General features: G+C 41.5%; 1 protein-coding gene across 6 annotated transcripts in view; it reads right to left on the bottom strand.

Moving 5' to 3' along the window:
• LOC127456258 (SH3 and multiple ankyrin repeat domains protein 3-like) overlaps positions 1-26433 on the bottom strand; it is a 333686-nt gene that overhangs the window by 144646 nt on the left and 162607 nt on the right. For all 6 annotated transcript variants that reach the window (XR_007899810.1, XM_051724660.1, XM_051724661.1 and 3 more), the window contains 2 exons: positions 20771-21113; positions 8303-8487 (listed from right to left, as the gene is read on the bottom strand). Coding sequence is in view for 5 of the 6 variants with exons in the window: in XM_051724660.1 (XP_051580620.1) it covers positions 8303-8487; positions 20771-21113 (528 nt within the window). In the remaining variant the exon portion in view is untranslated. The remainder of the gene's footprint in view (positions 1-8302; positions 8488-20770; positions 21114-26433) is intronic.

Below are 26433 nucleotides of genomic sequence, written 5' to 3'. Positions count from 1 at the left end.
TTTGGAGCATTTGTTTCGGAACCTGGCGCATTTTCCTTCCTTGGTTCAGTTCGTTTAGGCATATATGAACACGGCAATCGCACTCGGATCTGCACCAAAACAGTCAGTCGGTCTCGGACTAATTGCAAATGAACTCTGGACCAGTTCACTTGTGGTGAGAATGCAAACTGACCCAACAGACCAACGAACCAAACAACTCCTATAAAAACCATAAACATAACTCAGAGATCTTTGGAGAAGACATCTGTAGATCAGCACTTCTCTGTAATTCATCATCAAAACGTGGATATAGACTTTTGGCAGCTATATTAGATAAAATTGCACGTTTAAAATAGGAGCTGTTTTATAATTCCTGAGGTAGTTGTAGTACGAACGTTTCTCTCTTTTGGATAGTGGCAGAACACAGGTAAGACGGCGTTAGCAACTTTTTGACAAACAAAAAACATTTTTATGCGGCTTTACTCTGCTGTTTGTTTGTGTGTGTGTGCATTTATATGTGCGAGAGAGAGATCTGTGAGAACAGGCACGTTTCAATGGAGAAATAACGCAAAAGCAACTAATAATGGATAAAAATGACCATGATGGAAACTTTACAGCTCATATTCATCCAAGTGATGGATAATTTGTATTTGGAGCACAAACTCTAACTGGCGACGCTCAAAAATTCTCTAAAATTTGTAATGGTTGACAAATGTTTCACAGGCATATAATCTGAACCGGCATATCAATGGGTGAGCTTAATCCTGGAACAGCGAACAAACATAGTGACCAATAAGGGGACAGTTTGCTAACATGTAACTTTTATTGTCATAGTTTTGGTCCGTTTTGAAATGTTGCCTTGTGAAGGCGAACCGAACCAAAAGGAAAATGCAACATTGTAACAATTTAGTCCCCGTTTCAGAACAAAGCAAACAGTCTACAGGTCTGAAAACACCCTTAGACAAACGGTTTCAACATTGTTTGATTGTCCAACCAAATGTGGATAATCACGTTTTTACATTCAATCAAGAGCCAGTTTTGGTCACAACTCCATTTAGACAAAATATGTAGTCACTTTTTTTTTTTTTTTTACATACATACACCAGGCCACTTCTACAGCAGTAAAATGTTGTATATAGTGAATGACTGTAATTTACGGCCGCACCTTGTAATACCATTTCAGGTACATGGTACAAGTACATGAGTTTGGTGAATATGGGAGGTCTTGTCATTAACATCCTATATGAAACCTACATTCACTTGCTAGAACATGCAAGCATGTCCCCTACAGCTGAGTTCAGTGTGTTTGATATGTGATCTGAGAGATGCTCCCCAGAGTTCTGTATGTGACAGAAGACAGGGACCTTAAAACACCTGGTCTGACATAGCAGTGCAGATGAAGAAATCATGTGCATCATTCAAACACAAACTGTCCCGAGTCAAACTTCAGTCTAGTTCTTCATATTAACATCAAATCTAGTTCACAGGCCATCCCAGATCACTTTTAGATCACTATGGTAATGATTTCCATATGTTGTTGTATATTGTGCATTATGTGGATATACTGTGTGTACAGTATATAGTGCATTATGTGTATATACTATATGAATATTTAAGACTGAGTTTATTATGTTTGGGAACAAACAGTCTGGGAAAGATCTGGTTGAAAGTTAGGGACTATAACATCCGAGGTTGTTACTCCTCCTACCATCCACCAGAGGGAGCCCTCTCCCGAATACTAACTCTGTACCATTTCTTCTTTGGTGACTTCCTGTTTTGAACTATATAAATACCATGCCGTTCCATTGTTCATTGCGAAGTATTGCTAGTTTACTCTGTCTTACCAATGGGGTTTCCATTGCTGATTGGTCTCTTGTTATGACCATTGCCTGTTTTCCTGGTTTTCCTGCCTTTTGGATAACCCTTTGTTTTGTTTGCTTTGTTGGACTGTCTTTTTGGTTTATTGGATTATACCGCCTGTTTAACAACTATCTCTATTTGCCTGCCGATTTGGATTGTTTGCTTGTGTACTTTAATAAACTTCCTGCACATGGATCCTAACACCGTCTCCATGGCCAGTTCGTTACAGAATACTTCGCTTAACATGGATCCAGCGGAAGTTTCACAGCTCCAGGCCGCATTCGCACACCAGTGCGAGGTATTAAGGGGTTACCAAGACCAGCTGAACAACCTACGAGCTGCCAACAAATTCACAATTCACTCACTGCCAGCACCCCATGCTAAACCGGTAAGCTTTGCGCTACCTGATAAGTTTGATTGTTCTGCTGAAAAATGCCGGGGGTTTTTACGACAATGCAAAGTATATTTCTCAAATCAGCCTGAATCATTTGATCAAGACACCAGAAAATGTGCTTTTATGATGTCACTGCTTATCGGCAAAGCTCTCGATTGGGCCGCCGCTGGTTTAATTTGATTACTTCGTTCAACAAATCCACGAAGTCTTCGAATATCCAGCGGGTGGCCAAGATATCTCTGTTCAGCTGCTTCATCTACGCCAGGGTCATCGATCAGCAGTGGATTATGCAGTTTTGTTCAGAACACTAGCGGCTCAGAGTGGATGGAATGATGTCGCTCTGAAGTCTGTTTTCCGTGAGGGGCTTAACCTAAAACTCAGGACGGAGCTGACCTGTAAGGGTGAAGGTACTACTATTTCTGAATATAGAACCGTGGCCATCAAGATGGATAACCTGCTTCAAAATACTTCACAGCCTCAGTTTCACTTCACCTCAAATTCTACAGTCTCAGTACAGGCCCAGGCACCCACTGTATCACCCGAACCCCTGCAAGTTGCTTACGCTCGCGTTTCCATAGAGGAACGTCGTCACAATGAAAATCTTTGCTTTTATTGTGGCTCACCAGGTCATCTCAACGCTGTATGCCCATACAAGAAATCAAGTTCTCTGGAGTCAAGGCAAAATGTGAGTACAATGAACACTGTATCACATGGTTCACATAACTTTCTGTTACCTGTAGAGGTCTCCACTGGTGATCATGTAAAGTGTTTTACAGCTTTAGTGGATTCTGGTGCTGCTGTAAATCTCATTAATCAGGAGACTGTACAAGAACTCAACATACCCACCATTCAATGCTCCCCAACGATTAACATCAACACTGTTGACAACACTCCTATTGGTACTGGCTTAACCCAACAGACTGTTCCGATAACCATCAAGGTTGGACTTTTTTCATGTAGAAACAATCTCACTATATGTCATCAACTCACCCAAGCATGCTCTTATCCTGGGTCGCCCATGGCTGGCCATCCATGACCCATCGATATCATGGAACCAAGGTGAGCTCACGCAATGGTCAAGTTTTTGTCACAAAAATTGTCTCCATGTTTCTGTTTCTATGCCTTGTCTTATCATCAGTATTGAGAGCCCCAAATCACAGAAGGAGCCCACGATCCCCAAGGAGTATGCAGTGAGATGTTTAGCAAAATCAAAGCTATACAACTTCCTCCTCATCGTCCATAGGACTGCGCCATTGAACTTTTGTCCAATACAGCCCCACCGAGAAGCAAGGCATATGCATTGTCATGCCCCGAGACCCTCGCCATGGAGAATTACATTGAGGAAGCCCTTGCTTCAGGTTACATCTGTCCCTCTACCTCCCCAGCTGCTGCAGGGTTCTTTTTCGTAGAGAAGGATGGAGGTCTACATCCCTGCCTCGACTATCGAGGCCTGAACTCTGTCACCATAAAGTACCGTTACCCATTACCACTTATCCCCTCAGTCCTTGAACAACTCCATGAGGCAAAGATCTATACCAAACTTGATCTGAGAAGTGCTTATAACCTTGTCAGGACCAAGAAGGGGATGAGTGGAAAACTGCTTTCATCACCACCAGGGGGCACTATGAATATTTGGTCATGCCGTATGGACTTGCTAATGCCCCCTCGGTTTTCCAGTCTTTCATCAATGAGATATTCAGAGACTTACTGAATCATTGTGTGGTGGCTTACATTGACGACATCCTCATCTACTCACAAGACATGGAACAACATATCCAGCAGGTCAAGACAGTTCAATCATGTCTCCAGGAACACCAACTATTTGTCAAGGCAGAAAAATGTGAGTTCCATACCTCCCACACCACTTTCCTAGGCTACAATATCAGCCATCAAGGTGTAGAAATGGATGTCTCTAAGATAACAGCAGTCACTAAATGGCCTCGACCTTCAAAAATCAAGGAACTACAGCAGTTTCTGGGCTTCGCCAACTACTATTGCCATTTCATCAGGAATTACAGCATCACTGCAGCCCCACTCATGTCGTTGCTCAAGAAAAAGCCCAACAAATTGCCTTGGAATGATGCCGCATACCAGGCCTTCATCTCCCTCAAGTCAAGCTTCATGACCACTCCGATACTGAAACATCCTGACCCCAATCTTCCCTTCGTCATTGAGGTAGCTGCTTCAGATTGTGGGATTGGAGCAGTCCTGTCACAACGTCACGGAACACCAGGCAAGCTTTACCCTTGTGCCTTTTGCTCCAGAAAATGTAATGCCGCAGAATGCAACTATGATGTGGGAAATAAGGAATTACTTTCCATGAAAGCAGCCCTCGAAGAATGGCATCACTGGTTAGATGGGGCAGTCCATCCTTTCCAGGTTATCACCAATCACAAAAATGTTGAATATATCAAGGCAGCCAAGAGATTGACCATCGGGCTTGATGTGGGTTCATTGTTTTTCACCAGATTCAATTTTACAGTCACTTACCCCCCTGGCAGCAAGAACAGCAAGGCAGATGCACTTTCACGCAGATATGATCCACCCTACCTCCAACCTCACCCTGGGTCCATTCTGCCACCTTCTGTCATCATAGAACCAATTAGTTGGGACATCATGGAGATGTTTGTTCCACCAAGTCTTTAGGGTCTATGGAATACCAGAGGACATCATGTTTGACAGAGGTCCACAGTTCACATCCAGAGTTTGGCAGACTTTCTGCAAACAACTGGATATCAATGTAAGTCTCACTTCTGGTTACCACTCTCAGGCCAACGGACAGGTGGAACGTCTAAACCAAGAGATAGGCAGATATCTTCGGAGTTATTGTAGCCGTGAACAGGAGAAGTGGAGTGATTTCCTGCCTTGCACCGAATATGCACTGAATTCCCTCACTCATACCTCTACAGGTCTAACCTCCTTCCAATGCATGCTGGGCTACCAACCCCCAATGTTTCCTTGGTCAGGAGAACCTTCTACGGTGCCAGCAGTGGGCGATTGTATAAAGCGAAGCGATAGGGTGTGGGACAGCGCACATGTCCGGCTACAGCAAGCGGTCAGAGCACAACACTTCCAGGCTGACCGATGGAGGCACCCCCATCCCATCTATCAGCCAGGACAGAGGGTCTAGTTGTATGTCAAGTTGCAGCTACCCTGCAGGAAGCTCATTCCAAGGTATGTGGGTCCTTTCAGAATGATCTGACAAACCCAGTTACCTACCGTTTAGAGCTTCCTGCTAATTGCCGCATCTCTCCTTCCTTCCATGTGTCCTTGCTGAAACCCATCCACCTGGCTTCTGGCTCTGGAACTACGGATTCTGAGCCTCCACCTCCATTGGAGGTAGATGGAGCCCCAGAGTATATGGTCAAAGAGATGATGGACTCAAGATGATGAGGGAGCCAGATTCAATACTTGGTGGACTGGGAGGGCTACGGACCAGAGCAGAGATCATGGGTAGCAGCCAAGGATCTATTGGACCCGTCCCTGATCCAAGAATTTCATCATGCCCATCCTAATCGTCTAGCACCATGACCAAGGGAATATCCCAGCAGAAGAACACCAGGAGTTGTAAGTTACGGACTGTAACATCCGAAGTTGTTACCCCTCCTACCAACCACCAGAGGGAGCCCTCTCCTGAATACTAACTCTGTACCGTTTTTTCTTTGGTGACTTCCTGTTTTGAACTATATAAATACCATGCTGTTCCATTGTTCATTGCGAAGTATTGCCAGTTTATCCTGCCTTACCAAGCGTTTTTCCATTGCTGATTGTTCTCTTGTTATGACCATTGCCTGTTTTCCTGGATTTACTGCCTTTTGGATACCACTTTGTTTTGTTTGCCTTGTTGGACTGTCTTTTTGGTTTATTGGATTATACCGCCTGCTTAACTACCTCTATTTGCCTGCTGATTTGGATTGTTTGCTTGTGTACTTTAATAAACTTCCTGCACATGGATCCTAACACCGTCTCCATGGCCAGTTCGTTACACGGACTATTGTTCAACAATATGAATGGTTGTGAAGAACCATTTGCAGTTTTCGATTCTGAAATCCACTTTGATCGTCAAGTTAACAGCGTTGTGAAAACATCTTTCTTTCAGTTAAGGAAATTGTCTAACCTGAAACCTATCCTTTCAAATAAGGACTTGGAGACTGTTTTGCATGCTTTTATTTCCACACGGTTGGATTATTGTAATGCTCTGTATCTAGGCATAAGTGAATCTCTGGTTACTCGTCTTCAGTATGTTCAAAATGCTGCAGCAAGAATCCTAACAAACACCAGAAAGTGGGATCATAAAACACCTGTGTTATCTCTTTGCTGGCTACCTGTAAAATATAGCATAAAATACAAGGTGTTAATGTTTGTCTACAAAGCATTGCATGATCGGGCTCCTTGGTATATAAAGGACAAGGGGATTAACATATCCCTTACCAATCCCAACGTCATCTGCGCTCACCTCAGAGCACGCTCTTAACTGTCCCACGGTCTTGCTTGAGGCGTAGTGGAGATTGCACCTTTTCTGTTGCGGCTCCTGCACTTTGGAATGTGTTGCCGTTATCTTTTAAAATCCTCGTCAAGCATGGACCTTTTTAAAAGGGACTTGAAGACTTATTTTACCAGGCTTTTGGCATCTGATTAGGTCTGAGAAATGTGAGTGATTGGTTGTATGATTTATCCTGGTGTTATGTTTCTATTGCTATTTTATTTTTGTATGATTTTCTGAGTTCTTTGTTTATGGACAGCACTTTGGTCCATTTTAATGGTTTTGAAAGTGCTTTATAAATAAAAGTTGAGTTGAGAATATTGTGCATTGTGTATAATCAGGATATATATTGTTTGTATTGTGCATATACTACGTTTACTTTTTGCTTTGTGTATATACTGTACTGTGTGTATATTGTGCATTGTATGTGTATATACTGTATATTGTTTGTGCATAGTGTGTATATAAATTATATATTGTGTAAATACTGTGTATATTGTGTATTGTGTATAATGTAAATTGTTTGTATGGTATATATTGTGTATGATGTGTACTGTATATTTTGCATTGTGTATAAACTGTATGGTGTGTGTGTGTGTGTGTTTGTAAACTGTACTTTGTGTATATTGTGTTTATACTGAGTATTGTGCATTTTTAGCGTTGTGTATGTGCGGTATATTTTGTGTATTGTGTATAGTATATACTTAGCATTGTGTATACACAATATATTGTGTATTGTGTAAAAACAGTGTGTATATAATGCATTGTGTATATGCTGTGTGCATATTGTGCATTGTATGTATATATTAAATATTTTGTGTATAATGAGTACATTGTTCATTCTATACATTCTGTGTATTTTGTCTATAGTGGTGTGATTCCTCTCACTACATCACTATATTGTTGTGGAGCATGGAAACAAGACCAGTGAAATATCTTTTTATTGGCCAGTTTGATTAATCCACTGAGTAGCTATTTTGAGATGATCTGCATCAGCTGATAACAGTGCCTGCTTGGCCGACTAACAGAGGTTTTAGTTCCCCCTTGTGTCAGTTCCTAAATGAACTAAAATAATCCAAACAGATTTGTCGACAGATAATAAACATTTTCTGTTTACAAATGTGGTTTTTAATATATGCAAATATTGTATAACAAATGTACACACATCACCATTACATCGGCCACCCTTGTATCTAGATATAATTTTGAAATTGAAGTTACAAATATGATTTTTGTTTTTATTTTATAATTTATAGCATGGACTTCATAGAGTGCACTTTATAAAGACTTCCTGAACAGCCCAATAAAGATCTAACAAATATATAAACTAATTCCATCATACTTGAAAGGCACATTGCTATGCACAAGCCATGAATCTCAGCTCGACTGGACAGATAACTTACATTTTTGTACAGCACTCTACAGTAGGCTCCAGATTAATCAATGAAAGTGTAGTCACTATTGCATCACAGAGCAAACCTGTACAAATCCCGCCCTGTTTTGATGAGCAATATCCAATACCCTGAGAAAAACAGATGATTGACAGCTTTCAATGGCAAAATGATTTGCAAGGAAGCAGAACTCACCTTTGACTCTCTCTCCACGGTTCAGCTGTATCTCTCCCTCCCCTTGCGGCGTGTACGGCTTGACCACGATGAAGGTACGTCCCGGCACAGCGCTGTAGAGTTTCCGTTTGGGGCCCCGGGCTCCTGAGAGTGTGTGCGAGGGCCCCGCGGGAGGAGGGCTGGGGTCCCGCTGGACTGTCCCTGGGCTGTAAACAAAAACATATGTTACAGTGGTGATGCCTGGCAACTGGTAGCCAAATCCCGTGGTCACAGACATAGTTCTGTGAGGCGCAAGAAGGCGGTGTGAGTGTACGGGTCTCCTCCTCGATATTCCTAAACCGGCCAGGGCCGTAGGAGAGAGCGTCTCTCACTCCTCTCTTTCTATCCCTTTCTCCTCTGCTTCTCTCTCCTCCTGTCTTCCACCTCCCTTCTCCTCTCCTCCCTCCCCCTTGCTCCCGTTAACGGCTGCCTGTCGTGAACGACGGCGAGCGCTCCGGCTGCACTCGCCACGAGTGGGGCATGTTCACTCCCCAAGCACACTCTCACACACACGCTGTTACGCGGCTGCACTTTTTCCCTGTCACTGGGCTTGCACGCTCCAGCCCTCTCTCTGAACATTCTATCCGTATATGGACAGTCAGCGATGACAACGCGTGGACGCCAGGGGTCCAGATTGATTAGTGTGTGGGGAGGAGGGAAGGGGGTGGAGCACGACTCACCTCACTTTCACCCCCCCAACCAAAACAGCACTGCACACACAAACACACACACACATTCTCCCAGTGCCATAATCAACAGCCCCTCCTACCCCTCTCTCTCTCCCTCTCTGCCCTGCGAGTCCCACTCCCTTTCCCCATCTCCCTCTCTCTGTCAGTAAGACAGCTTCTGAATGTTAATGCAGCTGCAGGCAGAGTAGCTGTTGCTCTGTGTCTCTCATTCATCTCAAGCTCTCGTGGTTCACCCATTTATTCCATGCTCATACGCACAGAACGGCAGCATGTGTGTTCGTAAAAACAACAATGTCCCACAGAGCTCATACTCATGTTTTCTGATTTCAGTCCAGTGGGGAACAAAAAGGAAATCCACACACATAAAAGCAAAACACACACTCGGGAACAACGTTTAATACCCTTTAACACACAGCACATGGCTTTGGGTCTCCTGAGGATGCTAACTTCCCCTGTCTGAACTGGTTTTCTGTACAACTTGCAGTAAAATATGTTAAAGTTGTTAAAGCTGGTCTCCGTGCCTAAAAAAATCTGGTTCAGCTGTTCTGTTTGGATGTTTTTAGAGGTTTTGTCACTTGGCAGCAATTCAAATTGGGAGACCAGCTGAAGAAAAGCTTGACCAGGCTGGGTAAACAGCTAAACACCTGCTTGACCAGGCTGGGATACCAACTAAACCAGCCAAAGACCTGCTTGACCAGGCTGGGGAACCAGATAACCAGCTAAACACAAACTTGACCAGGCTGGAAGTCCAGCTAAAACAGCTGTAGACCAACTTTACCAGGCTGGGAGATGTGCTAAACCAGCTTAACACCAGCTTGACCAGGCTGAGAGACCAGCTAAACCAGGCTGAAAAAATAGCTAAAGATAAGCTTGATCAGGCTGGCAAACCAGCTAAACTTGCTGAAGACCAACTTGACCAGGCTAGGAGACCAGCTAAGCCAGGCTGGGAAACCAGCTGAAAACCAACTTGAACAGGATGGGAAACTAGCTTAACCAGGCTGAGAGACCAGAGAGGCCAGCTAAATGCCAGCTTTACCAGGTTGGCAAACCAGCTAAACCAGCTTGATCAGGCTGGGAAAACAGCTAAACCATCTGAAAACCAGCTTAACCAGGCTGACAGACCAGCTAGACCAGTTAAACACCTGCTTGACCAGACTAGGTAATGAGCTAAACTAGCTGAAGACCAGCTTGACCAGGCTTGGAGACCAGCTAAACCAGGCCTGGAAACTAACTAAAGACTAACTTGATCAGGCTGAGGAAACAGCTAAACACCTGCTTGACCAGGCTGGGAGATCAGCTAAACCCACTGTAGACCAATTTGATCAGGCTGGGAAACCAGCTAAACCATCTAAATCAGGCTGAGAGACCAGCTAAACACCAGCTTGACCAGACTAGGAGACCAGCTAAACCAGCTAAGCCAGGCTGGAAAAATAACTAAAGACCAGCTTGATCAGGCTGGCAAACCAGCTAAACTAGCTGAAGACCAACTTTACCAGGCTAGGAGACCAGCTAAACCAGGTTGGGGAACCACCTGAATACCAACTTGAACAGGCTGTGAAACCAGCTAAACCAAATGAAGACCAGCTTAACCAGGCTGACAGACCAGCGAGATCAGCTAAACCAGGCTGGAAAACCAACTAAAGACCAGCTTGATCAGGCTGAGGAAAGAGCTAAACACCTGCTTGACCAGGCCGAGGAAACAGCCAAACACCTGCTTGACTAGGTTGGGAAACCAGCTAAACCAGCTAAACACAAGCTTGACCAGGCTGGAAGACCAGCTAAACCAGGCTAAGAGGCCAGCTAAACACTAGCTTGACCAGACTAGAAGACCAGCTAAACCAGCTTAACCAAGTTGGAAAAATAACTAAAGACCAGACTGATCAGGCTGAGAAACCAGCTAAACTAGCTGAAGACCAATTTGACCATGCTAGGAGACCAGATAAACCAGGCTGGTAAACCAGCTGAAGACCACCTTGAACGGGCTGGGAAACCAGCTAAGCCATCTAAAGACTAACTTAACCAGGCTGACAGACCATCTAGATACCAGCTTGACCAGGTTGTCAAACCAGCTTGATCATTCTGTGAAAACAGCTAAACACTAGCTTGACCAGATTTTGGAAACCAGCTTGACCAGGCTGGGGAACCAGCTAAAGTAGCTGAAGACCAGTTTGACCAGGCTGAGAGACCAGCTATATACCAGCTTGATCAGGGTGGTAGACCAGCTAAACTAGCTGTAGGCCAACTTGACCAGACTGGGAAATGTGCTAAACCAGCTAAACACCAGCTTGACCAGGCTAGGAAACCAGCTAAACTAGCTGTAGACCAGCTTGACCATCTATATGCTTGTGCAACTAAAAGCTGAATAATAATAATAATAACAAAAACAACAATAATACCTTATTAGTAGAGATACACATTTAAAACTTTCAGTCTTTCTCTCCCGGGAAAACACTTCTCTTCCCTCCCACTAAAATCAACTACTTTTAACTAGCAATAGTGAGTAGAAAATCATGCCTATGGCAGTGCCACTAACTAAAGGCTTCTATATAAATATATGCCACCCAGACTACTTTTTCAAAAAGATATACATCAAAACAGAAAACAAAAAACAAAAAAAAATATCTATGCTCATCATGCAATTTCATGGGGATGAGCATCTCACTAGGTTTTAGCACACAGCCACTCTCTCCTACTATATCTCACTTGTGCGCTAAACATCGAGCTCAGTGATAGCTTTCCAATTACTGCAGTGGTACAGGACTAGAGTGACTGCAGCAAGTAAATGATGAGTAACAAGAGCGAGAGACAGAAGAAGAAGAGATTAATTTAAAAGAACAGTTCACCCAAAAATGAAAATGTTGTCATCATTTACTCACCCTTATTTTGATCTAAACCCATATGACATGAAACAGAAATAGAGATGTTAGGCAGAATGTTAACCTCAGTCACTGATTGCTTTCTTTTCCCAAACAACGAAGGTGAATGGTGACTGAGACTGTAAGTCCCTAACAATCTACCATTTATTTTTCACAGAAGAAAGTAAGGCATGAGCACAATTTCATTTTTGGGTGAACTATGCCTTTAAAGGGGGAAAGATGATAGGACACTTTGAGAGAAAAAGACCATTATGGAACATAGTGAGAGGCCAGAGGAGAGAAAGAGAAAGTATCAGAGAAAAATGATGGAGTGCAGATATATGGAGAGAGAGAGAGAGAGAGATGGAGTCTTGTTGTCATGGTTTCTTCTGACTCAGTATTGATTAGTCAGAGCGCCAAAAGCCCATAATAAACAGCACAGAATATCATGCGCCGACTGCAGTAACACCATATTTCACACGCATCAATCATGCATAAAAACACATACATGGCCTCTGACAAGTGTTTTTTATTTATTTTTTATTTAGGACATTTGTAAGACGATTTATTTTAAGGTGTGTGGAGGCGCCTGAGGAACGACACTTCAACAGCCAGTAGATGAAAGCAACGTCAGACTCTACACATGCATGAGAAAGTTCTAGATACTTTCACCCACAAAGACACAGTCTATGTCTCAAAATCTACATTAGTGAGATGCCAGCCTAGACAGAATTTCTGGGCATCACAGGCAAACATTCAATTCAAGCGTTCAAACATACTTACGCTGCCAAAAAACAGTTATATTTGAAATAATTCAAGTCAAATGTGTCTACGATGCCCAAAAATGCATGATTCAAACGTTTGATTCAAAAATGTTTAATTAAAAAATATTGATTTAAATGTGCCTATGATGCTCAAAAATGTTCGATTTAAACATTTAAATGTGCCTATGACCATGTTTCATTTTAAAATATTTTCTTTTCTTTTGACTTAGGATTTGAAAGAGATCAAGAGTGTTTATGCTTTTGTTTATTATTTTGGCCTGGTCAGCTCCTGAGGTTTGAATTCCCATTTAAGTGCTACCTTTCATGTCCTAACCCCTAGATGGGGCATAACAATTTCAAAGGAGTCTATTATGGTTCAAATGTTCAAATTAAAAGTGTTTGATCTGAACATTCAAACATGTTTATGATGCCTAAGAGGTTTGATTCAAATGTTCGAATGTGCATATGAAGCCTAAAAATAATTACTTTAAAGAGGCCCTATTATGCTTTTTGGGATTTTACCTTTCCTTTAGTGTGTAATCTAGCTGTTTGTGCATGTAAAATGTCTGCAAAGTTACAAAGCACAAAGTCCACGCCAGAGGGAGTTACTCTCTCCCACAGAAAAACACTGCTCCTGAACTACATGAAACATCTGGTTTGCAGTCCAGCCATTATTTCCGTGACATAGCTACATCACTATGTAACACATTTGTATAATGCCCACTAGGGGATGGAGGAGCCGCTGCTGGCCGCCGGGAGCCGGAGGAACCGCTGCCGTCCACCAGGAAGCTGAGGAGCCTTTACTGTCCACCAAGGGTCAGAGGACTCGCTGCCGTCTGCCAGGGGAGGAGCGGCTGTCATCTGCCAGGGGGTGGAGGAGTGGCTGAGGACCAGGTGACAGCGTGTTTGGGGACCGGCGAGCGAGTTTTTCTCCCTCTCTCTTTTCTCTGTCTCTCCCCCTCGCTCTTTCCCTCTCCCCTCTCCCTCCCCTCGTCTCTCCCAGGGCTCCAGAGAGGCAGGGAAGACCTGCCGGCAGAAGGACGGCCGGAAGGGCAACACCTCCCCTCCAGGAAGGGAGGGGAGGGGAGTACGTCAAGCCGGAGGTTTCCCCAGCCTGAATCAGGTGGTGGAGGAGTGTGACGTGGAGGACGGCATGGCCGGGCCTTGAGGACGCACGCCCGGTGCTGAATTGTCCTAATCAGCCAGGAGGGGGATAAAGACAAGCCGGAGGCACCAGTTTGAGAGAGAGAGAGAGATGCACGTGGCCGCTGTGTGTGTGTCTGTGTGTTTATGTTTGTTTAAGTTGACTTATGTCATTAAAGTTATGTTGACTGTTCTGCTGGTTCCTGCCTCCTCCTTGCCCATCTTTGAACCCCGTTACAGTGATATATTGGCTATATACTTCCTCTCCTGAGCATCCTCTCGGCTACCTCCTTGGACACCAACTATACTTTCGTAACCATGGCAACTGCCATCATGGAGAGATAAATTGAAAGCAACTGTCTTGATTCGCCGGGTACCTGTGTCAACAATGAATCAGAGGGTTCTTTTTCCCTCTCTCTCTCTCTCTCTCTCTCTCTCTCTCTCTCTCTCTCTCTCTCTTTAGGTAATAGCAGTTTGAGAGAAAGGACTGATGGCCTGATCTAAAGTCACAGACTGAGTCCCCGTGCTGCCATTACATGCTCTGAACAACTCAAACTCATTCACAATCCAACATATTGTGCTGCATACATGTGAAATCAAGGCAACAGAAACTAACATCTCAACTTCCACAGCAAGTGATGAAACACTCTGATCAGCAGTAATTTTAATTAATCATAAAAAGATGTTAAGTACAGCCAGACTGGAGGGACCCAGATGTTTTGCTATGACTGAATGAGGCATCGGAATCTGTTATTATCATCCAAATGGTTATTTGCATAAGTGCACAATTGTAAAATGGTCACTACGGATGGACTTGGATGAAATAATAAAATTAGTTATGTTCCATCTCTCTTACAGTATCATCTCTTCTGCTCCTTTGTCAGAATCTCGCTTCTTAGGGGTTAACTGAGTGTAATAGAGTTGGTGTGAAGCCTTGCCTCTGACAAAGCATAAATGTGTGCATGCGGAAACAACATGCCGACTTCACATGGGATCATGTTGATCAGAAGGGTGACCAAAAAGGATACATTTCACAAAACCTGTCAAGAACGTGTCCAGGTTATATTTAATCTCAAAATAATAATAAAAAAGAAATTACTGTATATGTTGCACAAATGACAATTAAGCACATTTTCTCCCAATTCTCTTTAATGCCATGCAAGCAGATCACGGTAGTTTTTGTTGAACTGCTTCGATTTTTCACAAACTGAAGAATAAAATACCCAGAATGAAAACCCAATGAGGATCACTATTGAGAATAATGGGAATAAAAAAACAAAATAAAAAAAAACATGCATTACAGTAATGAGAATCTGGGCAGAAATATGCTTAATTGGCATGAAAATAAAGTCACAATGCCAAAAGTTTTAATGATCCTTAAACTAGCTTGCCAAATATAATTTTTTCATATTGTTTTTTATTTTATTTTGATTTTGGACCTTTTAACTATAGATAAAATCTTCATCTTCAGTTTTCTTCATTTTTTTCTGTCTTACTGTTGTATTTGTTAAAAGCTGATTGTAAAAAATTATTTACCAACTAAATTTAAATAAATTTAAATTGTATTTAGAAAAAAAAATATTTATACATAATGGTAGTATTTGTTGTTCTACTACTTTGATAGAAAATAAAAAAATAAAAATAAATGACTATATTACAGTAACTAACCAGAATCACCATTTAGGAATAATGGGAGCAAACAAATACAAATAATAAATAAAAATAATTATATAAATATATATATAAAATAATGTCCAGACACATAACAATAATGAGAATCTGGGAGGCATCAAAATGCCAAAAATCTAAATGGTCCATTAATAAGCTTAATTTTCTTTATGCAAAAGATAAATAAATATTTATTTAATTAATTATTATTTATTTTAATGAATTATTCAACATTATCAAATAGTAAATTAATGAATAATATATTATTTAATATTAAATAATATATTACATAATTATATATGGACATGTTTTTGTGAAATTCACCCAAATTCTGTTTCTTTCCCTCAGTGTTTTACACTTTGTGTAAAGCTTAAGTGTAAGGCTAATACATAACCAGAAGTATAAACCAATCAGAACACTTCAGAAGATATTGACCTCAGCAGCACCTTTTTAATCTTCCAATAGCCAATGGAAAATCTGCCGGCTCACTCGTCCAGTCACAACACTCCATTCTATGGACTTGTTTGAAGGGAGTGGCAGATGAGGACATCCTGAGGGTGGAATCCATCACGGAAAGCTCCAGACTAAGAGAGTGCTCTTTCAGAGTGACACCTCATTTACCTGCACTGCACAAACAAAATGGATTTCTTTTTTCCATCAATAAATCACTCAATTCTCTTTCCCCCCTCTCTTTCTCTCTCTAAACGGCGCTCTTAAATCTGCAAAGTAATGAAACAGCAGAAATTAGGTAAGGTCTACATTTTGTAGTCATCTCTTGACTGGCAGTAAAAGAAACATGTTAATGATGAGTGATGAGTTTTCATAGCTTTCAGTCATGAAGGCCCACTTTAACACACCTTTATAATCATTTTTTCTCTGATCATTTTCACGGGAAAGTAAATTCACACTTCGTTTTCTCTGTAATAACTCATTAGGCACACTGCAACAGACATTCAGTCCATTAAAAAGCTTTACACAAAAAAGGTTAGTAAGTGATTTTATCACAGTAAACTTATGTTAACACATATTGTTTTTGTCTTGTGGCTATACTTTTGAAACAGTGATTATTTTAACGTTTACGCATTGGCCTCATAAACTTCCATTGTAAGTGCCTCACTGTAACTCAGATTTTTGCTTTAATTAAAGAAAAGGAGGGACTGTCAGGGTTCTGCCCTTAGTTTTGTTTTCTTTATTTTTGTGGCAGAACCCTGACACTTACGTGTTGTTTGTTTCCGTCTTGTGTCTGGATTCAGCCACTTTGGTTGGTTTGGTTTTATTTACTTAGTGGCTAGGTCCAGGCAATTGTGTTTTGTCTCATGTGGTGTGCACTCATGTTTTGTTTAGTCTGTGTCTTGTGTGAGAATGCATGGCTCACCGTATTGGCATTGTCATGCATTCTCTTGTCTTGTTGTTTATTGTCATGAGTGCACTGCTCTTATGTTATGCTTGCAGCATGCATTCGTGTCAATTGTTTGTGTCTGTCGCTGTGTGTTCGGGTCGCGATCCGTCTTCATGTTGTGCTGGGGTTCGGCTGCTTTCTGTCTCTGGTGCCTGTTTATTGCGGCCAAACTCTCGCACAGATTTCCCGTCTCGATTTGTTGCCTGTTGTGTGCATCGTGTGGCATTTCCTTCGCGGTGTACGCTCAGGCTTTTGTCTAGTGTGAGAGTGCATGGAATCGCCTTGTTGTCTCATCTGATGTTTGGCATGAGCGCATGTCACCTTATAGTTTCTAGCGATATGAGCTTGTGTCATTCGTGTGTTTGTGTCTGTGAGCATGTGGCTTTGTTTTGTTTCCGTATTGCCACTTGTCTCTCAGTCTTGTGTCATACCCCGCCTCCTTGTCTGCTTATTATTAGTTCATTAGTTGCACCGGCCCTCTTTGTTAACCTGTTTAATTTCTCTCCCTATTTAATCGCCTCATGTGCTCTGTCCAGTGCCAGTTCGTCTTGTTACCTTTCCAGTCTGTTCCTGTCAGTCTTGTTCTCCAGTTTGGATACCTGTTTGCTTTGTTCTGTTTGTTTTGTTACTTTTTGTTGGATTTAAAAAAAATACCCATTCTCTGCATTTTTGAGTCCTGCCCTTTTCCTTGGTTCATGCGGAGTGTGAACTGTGACAGGGACAAGTCGAATTTAATTTTGTGGTAATCAACATTATGCCACAAATGCTATTGATTGAGCTTAACTTGTATTGAACCTGGAATATTCCTTTAATTTCTAGCCATTTGTTTTCATGGGCAAACTTAACTCGGTATCCTACACACTTCAGCATAAACACAGTTTTTCCCCCTCTGGCTTTACTATTGCCGTTCCGTAAACCCTGTACCTGTGATCTCTGAATCCACTTTGACAATGTTTGGAACATCATGTCATCACCTCATATCTGACCCTGAACAGGAAGTGGGTGGCCAACACTGACCACACCAGTACGACACTAATTACACACTCTCCTGGTCATCACGGTCACCTCAGGTAGTGACAGGTGGACACAGCCGGACAAAGGGTAATGACCAGAGAGACAAAGAGAGAGCGAGAGAGAGGGAGAGTATTTTTATAGCGGATCTGACCCCAAGGACAGACGCTTTGGCATAATTTCTGTTTGTATCATCATATTCTGTGTATTAAACACAAACACCCAGCTATACACACAAACCACACACATACAAACACAGGTGTCGTGGTTCTGGTTATTAGGGGGCCAGGATGTCACAAAACACTGACAGATGGACAACTAGGACATAACAAAGCAAACACGACCCTTAGGACCACACAAGGAAAAGAAAAAGAAAACAGAGAGCGAGAGAGAGAGACCTGAACTGTTGATTTGCAGCAAAAGAACACACATTCTTGTAAAATTAGCTAGAGTCTTGCTTCCAAATGAACAATCCTGACCTCATGAAAATTAAGTGACTGTGCAACATTTTTGCTAAATGATATAACATGATTCCTTACGTGTATTGCTGCAGTTCTGAGGTAAAATGCCCACTGTGTGGTGTTAAAAGTGAGTTAAATGTTCTACCAAACAAATGAGGTTTTTAAGGTTAATGCTCTGAGTTTTAAATCAGCAAAACCAACCTCCCTCCCCTAAACCTAAACCTAAACCTAACCGATAGTGTCATAAAAAGCAAATGTGAGATGACAAACACAACCACATAATTTTTTGGTGCTTCTATGACACTTTGGGCTCACGTGTCGACTCGTGTGCTCTTAAGGACTCATACCCTGCTCCTTTACATCACAAGTGCAACGCTCTATCAGTTGAGCTATCGCGCAATTTGATCACACTCGAACAAGCTTGTAAATGTAGTTGGTTATGTAATGCATACATTAAAACAAGTCATGCGCTATAGTAAAAGTGTTTAGATGTCACATTGTAACTATAGCATTGTGTGAGAAACAGGGTGAAAATTAAGTGTTTATGAACTGATAATCTGCAATTTTGACTCATGTTTTGTGTGAAAGGGAATAAATGTCATTGTTATCACCTGGAAACTTCCAAACCACATCATAATAATCATTTCAGAAAAATGTTGATATTGAAACATGGTTTTATGAGACCAGGTTGGCATAAGGAGACAAAAAAACCACCTTGGGCTGGTTTAAGCTTTGTTTTGTTTTTTTATTCAAATTACGTATTATTTATATTGTATGCAACATTAGGAGTTTGAACTTCTTCATTTTTATACAAACTACACTACATAAATTTTATAGGGTTTTCTTAGTCCATTTTGAAGAGACGCACGATTATAAAGTGCTAAGCCCAGTCGACTCTGAAAACATGTCACTCTCCTCCCTGCAATACATACACAATATGAGATTTAGAGCAATATATTGCAGTGAAATTCAATAAGGCCTGTTTGAGTCCCAGACAGACCACAGTCAATTCTCACAATCTGAGTCCTGCAGATTTAGACTGGGGTAAAACTGTCTAACCTGAATTTATATTAAATATTAGAATACCACAGTTTAAGAGCAGCAAACGTTGATCAAATGCCACTTTATGAGAATGTGATATATTATAGTGCGGTCTGTATATTTTAGATAGGGGTAAATGGGAATTGGAGTAAACCAATTCAATACATGTTTATGAACTGGCCTCATTCACTTCCATTGTGCATGTCTTTTTTGCGGTAATCAACATAATGCTTCAAATGCTGTCGATTGAGCTTAAGTTGTATATTCATTTAAGTTCCATGATGTATGAATATGGTAATCAAACAGTAATAAAATACTACCATCTTAAAACCATCACTGAACCACGGCATTGCAGCAGTGCTTTATTGTACGTGAAGATATGATCAATGCACACTTTGTCATTGTTTGACCTCTGCTGTGGGGGCCAATATGTGACAAATAAGTTGAGAGTTATAATTAATCATGGATAATTTGGCAGTCTCGTTAATGGAGGAATGAAAAATCACTATAGGCTCAGATGGAATATGTTGACTTTTTCCTCATTTTCTTCACTGATTTAAGAGAAAATCTGGCAAATGGATTTAAACATGGTACAAATTTGTTAAATGAAGCTGTGAGTCTTACTGGTCTTACTAGAGTCTTATTACTTCAATCTTATTGGTAGCTGAATGCATAATCCAATAAGCCACAACATTCAAAGTTGAAATGTGCAATAATACAAAATTCAGTTTAATATGCATATAATAATAGGTTGTTGCCAGAGCCCCAGAACTTACACACTCCACCTTTAAAGGGATAGTTAACTCAAAAATGGAAATGTTGTCATCATTTACTCACCCTCATGTTGTTCCAAACCTGTATGACTTTCGTTTTATCTGTGGAACAAAAAAAGAGATGTTAGGTAGAATGTTAGCCTCAGTCACTATTCACTTTCATTGCATCTTTTTTCCATACAATAAAAGTGAATGGTGACTGAGGCTAACATTGTGCCTTATATCTCCTTTTGTGTTCCACTGATAAAAAGAAAGTCATGCGGGTTTGGAATAAAATGAGGGTGAGTAAACGAAAATTAAAAATGAAAATGTGTAGAATTTTATAAATGTAAGGTGTTCCAATTCTTTGGAAATATGTGACACTTTTTTTTTTATTTTATTTTTTACATAAAATATTCCGCCTAGGCCTGATAATCAATATGTAGTGATAATAATTAGGCCACATCCTCACTGATCAGATCTGTTTTCCGTTTCCTAACATTTCAAAAGTATGAAGTTCAATTCACTACACTAATTCACTGTTATCGAAAGTCTCCATTTTCGGTGGACGAAAACACTGTTCCAGTGCGGATGAGCGGTGTAAACATAGAAAAATCAACATGTTTTCAAATTAAATGATCAGGACCTGTGGATCTGGATTGCTCACCTGAGGCGTCCGCGGCTGTGGGAGTGCGTGAGCGGCGTGTGTCGCCGTAAAGCGTGCGAGCTGGAATCTTCGCTGACGCGCTGGAGCGAGGGCGAGCGGGAGTGTGAGGAAAGGGAGCTGCCCGTGCTCTGCAGGCTGCCGTCGGCTGCCGCCTCAACCCCAGAGTGCGCCAGAGGGGGCAGGCTCCTCAGAGATGGCACGGGGGAGTGGGCGTGGCCAGTGTCGCCCACGTTGTTCAGGTTGTTGTCGGAAGCAGAGCGAGGCAGCGAGCGTGATGACGTCAGAGTCTCGCCTCCAGTCACGCGCCGGCGATTTGTGTAGGAAGGCGTTTCCCTGAAAGGCACTGTAAAAAAAGGCAGGTGTCAACAAAAGGGCACGTTAGACGAGAGTACGTGAAAAAAGTGTCAGGTAGAATTAGCATAATTTGTAATGAAGGGTACAGAAATCTCATTGGGCATTCAAAGAGGTAAACAAAAGATGTACTTGAATTACAAAGCACCTTATCTATAATTCATAGGCAAAACACACTGGCCCTGTGATGTTTTAGTAGATGCTGGGTTTCCGTAGACTTCATGCAATCAAAGAGCTCATGAAATCAAAATGACACTTTTGTGTCTTTTCGTTTTATGCCTGTTAGTTTTGAGCATATACATACACACATTTAAAATGAACAATCTTTTTCTTCATATGAGGCCAATTTTCCTCCTAATCATCAACACTAGATGGCAATATCTCACCTCTTCTACAGTAGATGCAGCTACAACTGTTTCAAAGCAAAGGCAGTCGCATGGTGCCATGCATATCAGGGTCAAAAGAGTTTATATGACTCAATGACAGACATATTTAATGAGAGAGAGAAAGAGATAATAAAATAGTTCAAGTGCACAGTGCTGTCATTGTGACATATGGTGAGATGTCAGTTTCACAGTGGATTCTCTCTAATCTCTCATGTAAATTAAGTATTGATCTATGCGCTGTACTGAATATCCACCAGTCACCTGATCAGATTTGAACAGCTCTCTGCCAATCAGAGCACAGAACAAGCCACTCAATACATCCTGTATGCTATGTTTAACAGAAAACGGCTAGTTACTCATTTAAAAACAAAACTGTAAGCATAAATGTTTGTACATACAAATGCTTCAACATATAGGATGCATATATTCAACAGTCATGCCATTGTTAGGTAATGTTAGTATATTTTAATATTCATACACATTACTCCTCCTTGGAGTAAATATTCCAAATAAAGAATTGTTTCAATGGTTTCACAGTGAGAAAAAAAAAGAAAAAAAAAAAAAAGACAATTTAAAATGGGCCATTTGTTTTGGCAGGGTAAATACTGGCCGATCCATTCAGAGTGAAAAAGGCTGAATGTCCAAACCACACAAAGCCCATTTGCTCATTCTTTCCCTCTGTCAATGACTGATGAGAAAAAGAATGGACACACACATACTCAATGAAAGAAAAGGTGTACAGGATTCAGAATTAATGTGGAAGTTCACCTAAAAATTACAATTCTGTCATTATTTACTCACCCCCTTGCCATTCCAAACCCAAAGTTATTATGTTTTCCATGGGACACAAAAGTATATGCTTTGAAAAGAATTGTTAAGAAGCAACATACGTTAAGCTGTCAAACACCATAAAATAAGTCCATACAAATTGTGAGCTATATTCCAAGTCATCTGAAGTTGTACGATAGCTTTATGAGAGAAACATACTGAAATTGAAGCTGTTATTCACTGATAATCTACACCTCCACTGAAGCTCTGAAATCACATTCAGAGATTTTCAGTGAATAACAATCTAAAATTGGATCATATGACTTAAGACAAATATATAACTGGATCTAAATAAATAAATTAGCAAAGAATATATATGACTTATTTATTACATATATACATATATTAATGATATATTATTTTATTATTATGAATGATAACATAAATTAACATTATTTTTTGTTTCCTGATTTATGTATTAATAAATGTATTGATTTCCACATTTGTTCATGTATACATTTATTTATTTAGAGATGTTTTTTATTTATTTCCACATTTATGTATTTATTTATTATTAATTATTATAATCATTTATTAAGTAAGAAATAATTAAAGACAGTCGATTAAATTATTATAAATTAATAAAAAAATGTGCATTTATTCTTTTGTTTCCTCATTTATGTATTAATAAATGTATTTATTTCCACATTTATTCATGTATACATTTAATTATTTGTATATCACTATCATGATGGCGCCGCGGATGGCTGCCTCGGTGTGGAGCTCCTCAGTTCTTTTGTTGTTTTTGTTTGTTTGTCCTGTGTTTAGTAATCTTTTTCCAGTCAGTTTTAACAGAGACGAACTGCTGAACATCCAGACAATCTTTTCCCAGTTTTCGAATATTCAGACTTTTTGCTAGACATTTTAGTTGGAGGCGCAGCTCTGCTGTTCAAGAGACGCAGGCGAGGGAGACGAGCCAGTGCGCTGGTCAAACTCCATCGGCACGGATTTCGAACAGCGCTGCCGAGTATTCACTTAGCGAATCTCCGCTCTCTTCCTAACAAAACGGACGAACTACATCTCCTCACCTGCACAAACAAGGACTTTTCAACCTCTGCTGCCTTGTGCTTCACAGAAACCTGGCTGAGTGAAGCCATTCCGGACAGCGCATTACATCTGCCGGGCTTCCGGCTGTTCAGAGCGTATCACATCACGGAGTTAACGGGGAAAATGAGAGGCGGTGGAACATGCTTTTATATCAATGAAAGTTGGTGTACAGATGTAACAACATTAAAGAGGATGTGCTGTCCTAATTTGGAAGCGCTCTTTATTAACGGTAAGCCTTTCTACTCGCCGCGGGAGTTTTATTCATTTATTCTGGTGAGTGTGTATATCGCGCCAAACGCGTGTTTGAATGCGGCGCTGCAACAGCTGGCTGATCAAATCACAGACATGGAACAACAATACCCGGACTCAGCTATTATTATTCTTGGGGATTTTAACAAAGCAAATCTCACACGTGAACTGCCCAAATACAAACAGCACATCGCATGCCCCACCAGAGACAGGAACATACTGGATCATTGCTACACAACAATAAAGGATGCATATCGCTCTGTTCCTAGAGCAGCTTTGGGACTATCTGATCACTGTCTGGTTCATCTTCTTCCAACCTACAGGCAGAAATTAAAATCAACCAAGCCAGTAGTAAGGACTGTAAAGAGATGGACCAATGAAGCAGAGCGGGAGCTACAAGCCTGCTTCGATTGCACAGATTGGAGTGTTTTTGAGGCTGCAGCCACAGACTTGGACGAGCTCACAGATACTGTTACATCATATATCAGTTTCTGTGAGGATATGTGCATTCCTACTAGGACTTATTTAAAGTTCAACAATGACAAACTGTGGTTTACAGCAGAGTTCAGGCAGCTTCGTCAGGCCAAAGAGGATGCTTACAGGGGTGGGGATAAAGTCTTGTACAATCAGGCCAGGAACACACTGAACAGGGAAATCAGAGTGGCTAAGAGAAGATAGTCTGAGAAGCTGAAAAACAAGTTTTCAGCTAACGACCATGCATCAGTGTGGAGTGGCATGAAACAACTCACAAATTACAGGACTCCTAACCCCAACCCTGTGGTGGACCAACAACTGGCTGACGACCTGAATGTGTTCTACTGCAGATTTGAAAGGCCCAATCTCACACCCCACACCCATTCTGACCTTCACTTCACACAAACACCAACACCTCCTGCAACCCCCCTCCTCCGCCCTCCTACTACTCAACCTGCACTTAAGATCTGTTAAGATGATGTGAGCCATGTCTTTCGGAAACAAAAGACGAGGAAGGCTTCAGGCCCAGAAGGAGTCTCACCAGCGTGTCTTCGATCCTGTGCTAACCAGCTGGCCCCCATCTTCACACAGATCTTCAATAGATCACTGGAGTAGTGTGAAGTCCCATGCTGCTTCAAACGCTCAATCATTATTCCTGTCCCAAAGAAACCAAAAATCACAGGACTTAATGACTTCAGACCTGTCGCCCTGACGTCTGTGGTCATGAAATCATTTGAGAGACTGGTGTTGGCCCACCTGAAGAACATCACTGGACCCTTTCTAGATCCCCTTCAATTTGCTTATCAAGCAAACAGGTCTGTGGATGATGCAGTCAACATAGGATTGCATCATATCCTGCAACATCTGGACAGACCAGGGACATATGCAAGGATCCTTTTTGTGGATTTCAGTTCAGCTTTCAACACCATCATCCCAGCTATACTCCAGAATAAATTACACCAACTCTCTGTTCCCATGTCTATCTGTCAGTGGATTACCAGCTTTCTGACGGACAGGCAGCAGCTTGTGAGACAGGGGAAACTCACTTCCAGCACCTGTACAATCAGCACTGGTGCACCCCAGGGATGTGTGCTCTCCCCACTACTCTTCTCCCTCTACACCAATGACTGCATCGCCAAGGACCCCTCTGTCAAGCTCCTGAAGTTTGCAGATGACACCACTGTCATCGGCCTCATCCGAGATGACGATGAGTCTGCATACAGAAGGGAAGTTGAACAGCTGGCTGTCTGGTGCAGTCAAAACAACCTAGAGCTGAACATGCTCAAAATGGTGGAGACCATTGTGGACTTTAGGAGAAACACCCCAACACTGACCCCCCTCACCATTCTAAACAGGGCTATGGCAGCAGTGGAGTCATTCAGGTTCCTGGGCACTACCATCTCACAGGACCTGAAGTGGGAGACCCACATTGACTCCATTGTGAAAAAGGCCCAGCAGAGGTTGTACTTCCTTCGCCAGCTGAGGAAATTCAACCTACCACAGGCGCTGCTGATACAGTTCTACTCAGCAGCCGTTGAGTCTGTCCTCTGCACTTCAGTAACTGTCTGCTTTGGTTATATACACTTCCAGAGTGAGGAAAAAGGCTGGAAAAATAACTCTGGACCTCACTCACCCTGCCCACTACCATTTTGAGGTGTTGCCTTCTGGCCGACGCTTCAGAGCTCTGAGCACCAGAACCGTCAGGCACAGGAACAGTTTTTTCCCTCAGGCTATCCATCTCATGAACAGTTAAATTGCCCCATTGAGCAATAACTATGTGCAATACACAGTTTAGTCATTTCATTCCTCTAAAAAAAACAAAAAAAAAAACATTTGCACTGTACATAACAGATTTGTATTTGCACTGTACATAACAGATTGTATTAGATTTGCACTACCCATGTGTATGTGTGTATGTATGTGTGTTTGTATAACTACTTTCTTTAGCCACAGATTCAGCGTCTTGCTTTGACACAGCCCAAGCCTTCATTGCTAGTTCGAAAGCGTCACTTTAGAACTAGTAATTAAGGCTTGCGCTGCTTTTAAGTGTTCGTCAGTAACAGTAGCAGGGGGGGAAGTGTCACAATTTTTGTATGTAGCTTTTCAGTTGCAGAACTTTTGTATTGATTAAGTTGTGGGGTGCACTGACATCAACTATTTGTCTCTTGCTTGTGAGTGTCAATGTGTTTGTGTATCTACAGTATGTGTGTGGGTGAGACCGAGCGAGAGAGATCACAAGGGTGCTTTCCATAGATATTAAAATCATTTGAGGATATTATAGAAATTGTTTGTCTTTCTTATCCGATTTGTTTAGACAATGTCTTTGTT

Source organism: Myxocyprinus asiaticus, chromosome 18, assembly GCF_019703515.2.
Source record: "Myxocyprinus asiaticus isolate MX2 ecotype Aquarium Trade chromosome 18, UBuf_Myxa_2, whole genome shotgun sequence".
Taxonomy (NCBI): Eukaryota; Metazoa; Chordata; class Actinopteri; order Cypriniformes; family Catostomidae; genus Myxocyprinus; species Myxocyprinus asiaticus.
Note: the sequence above shows the minus strand (reverse complement) of the source record. Positions and strands in the feature narration are given on the sequence as shown.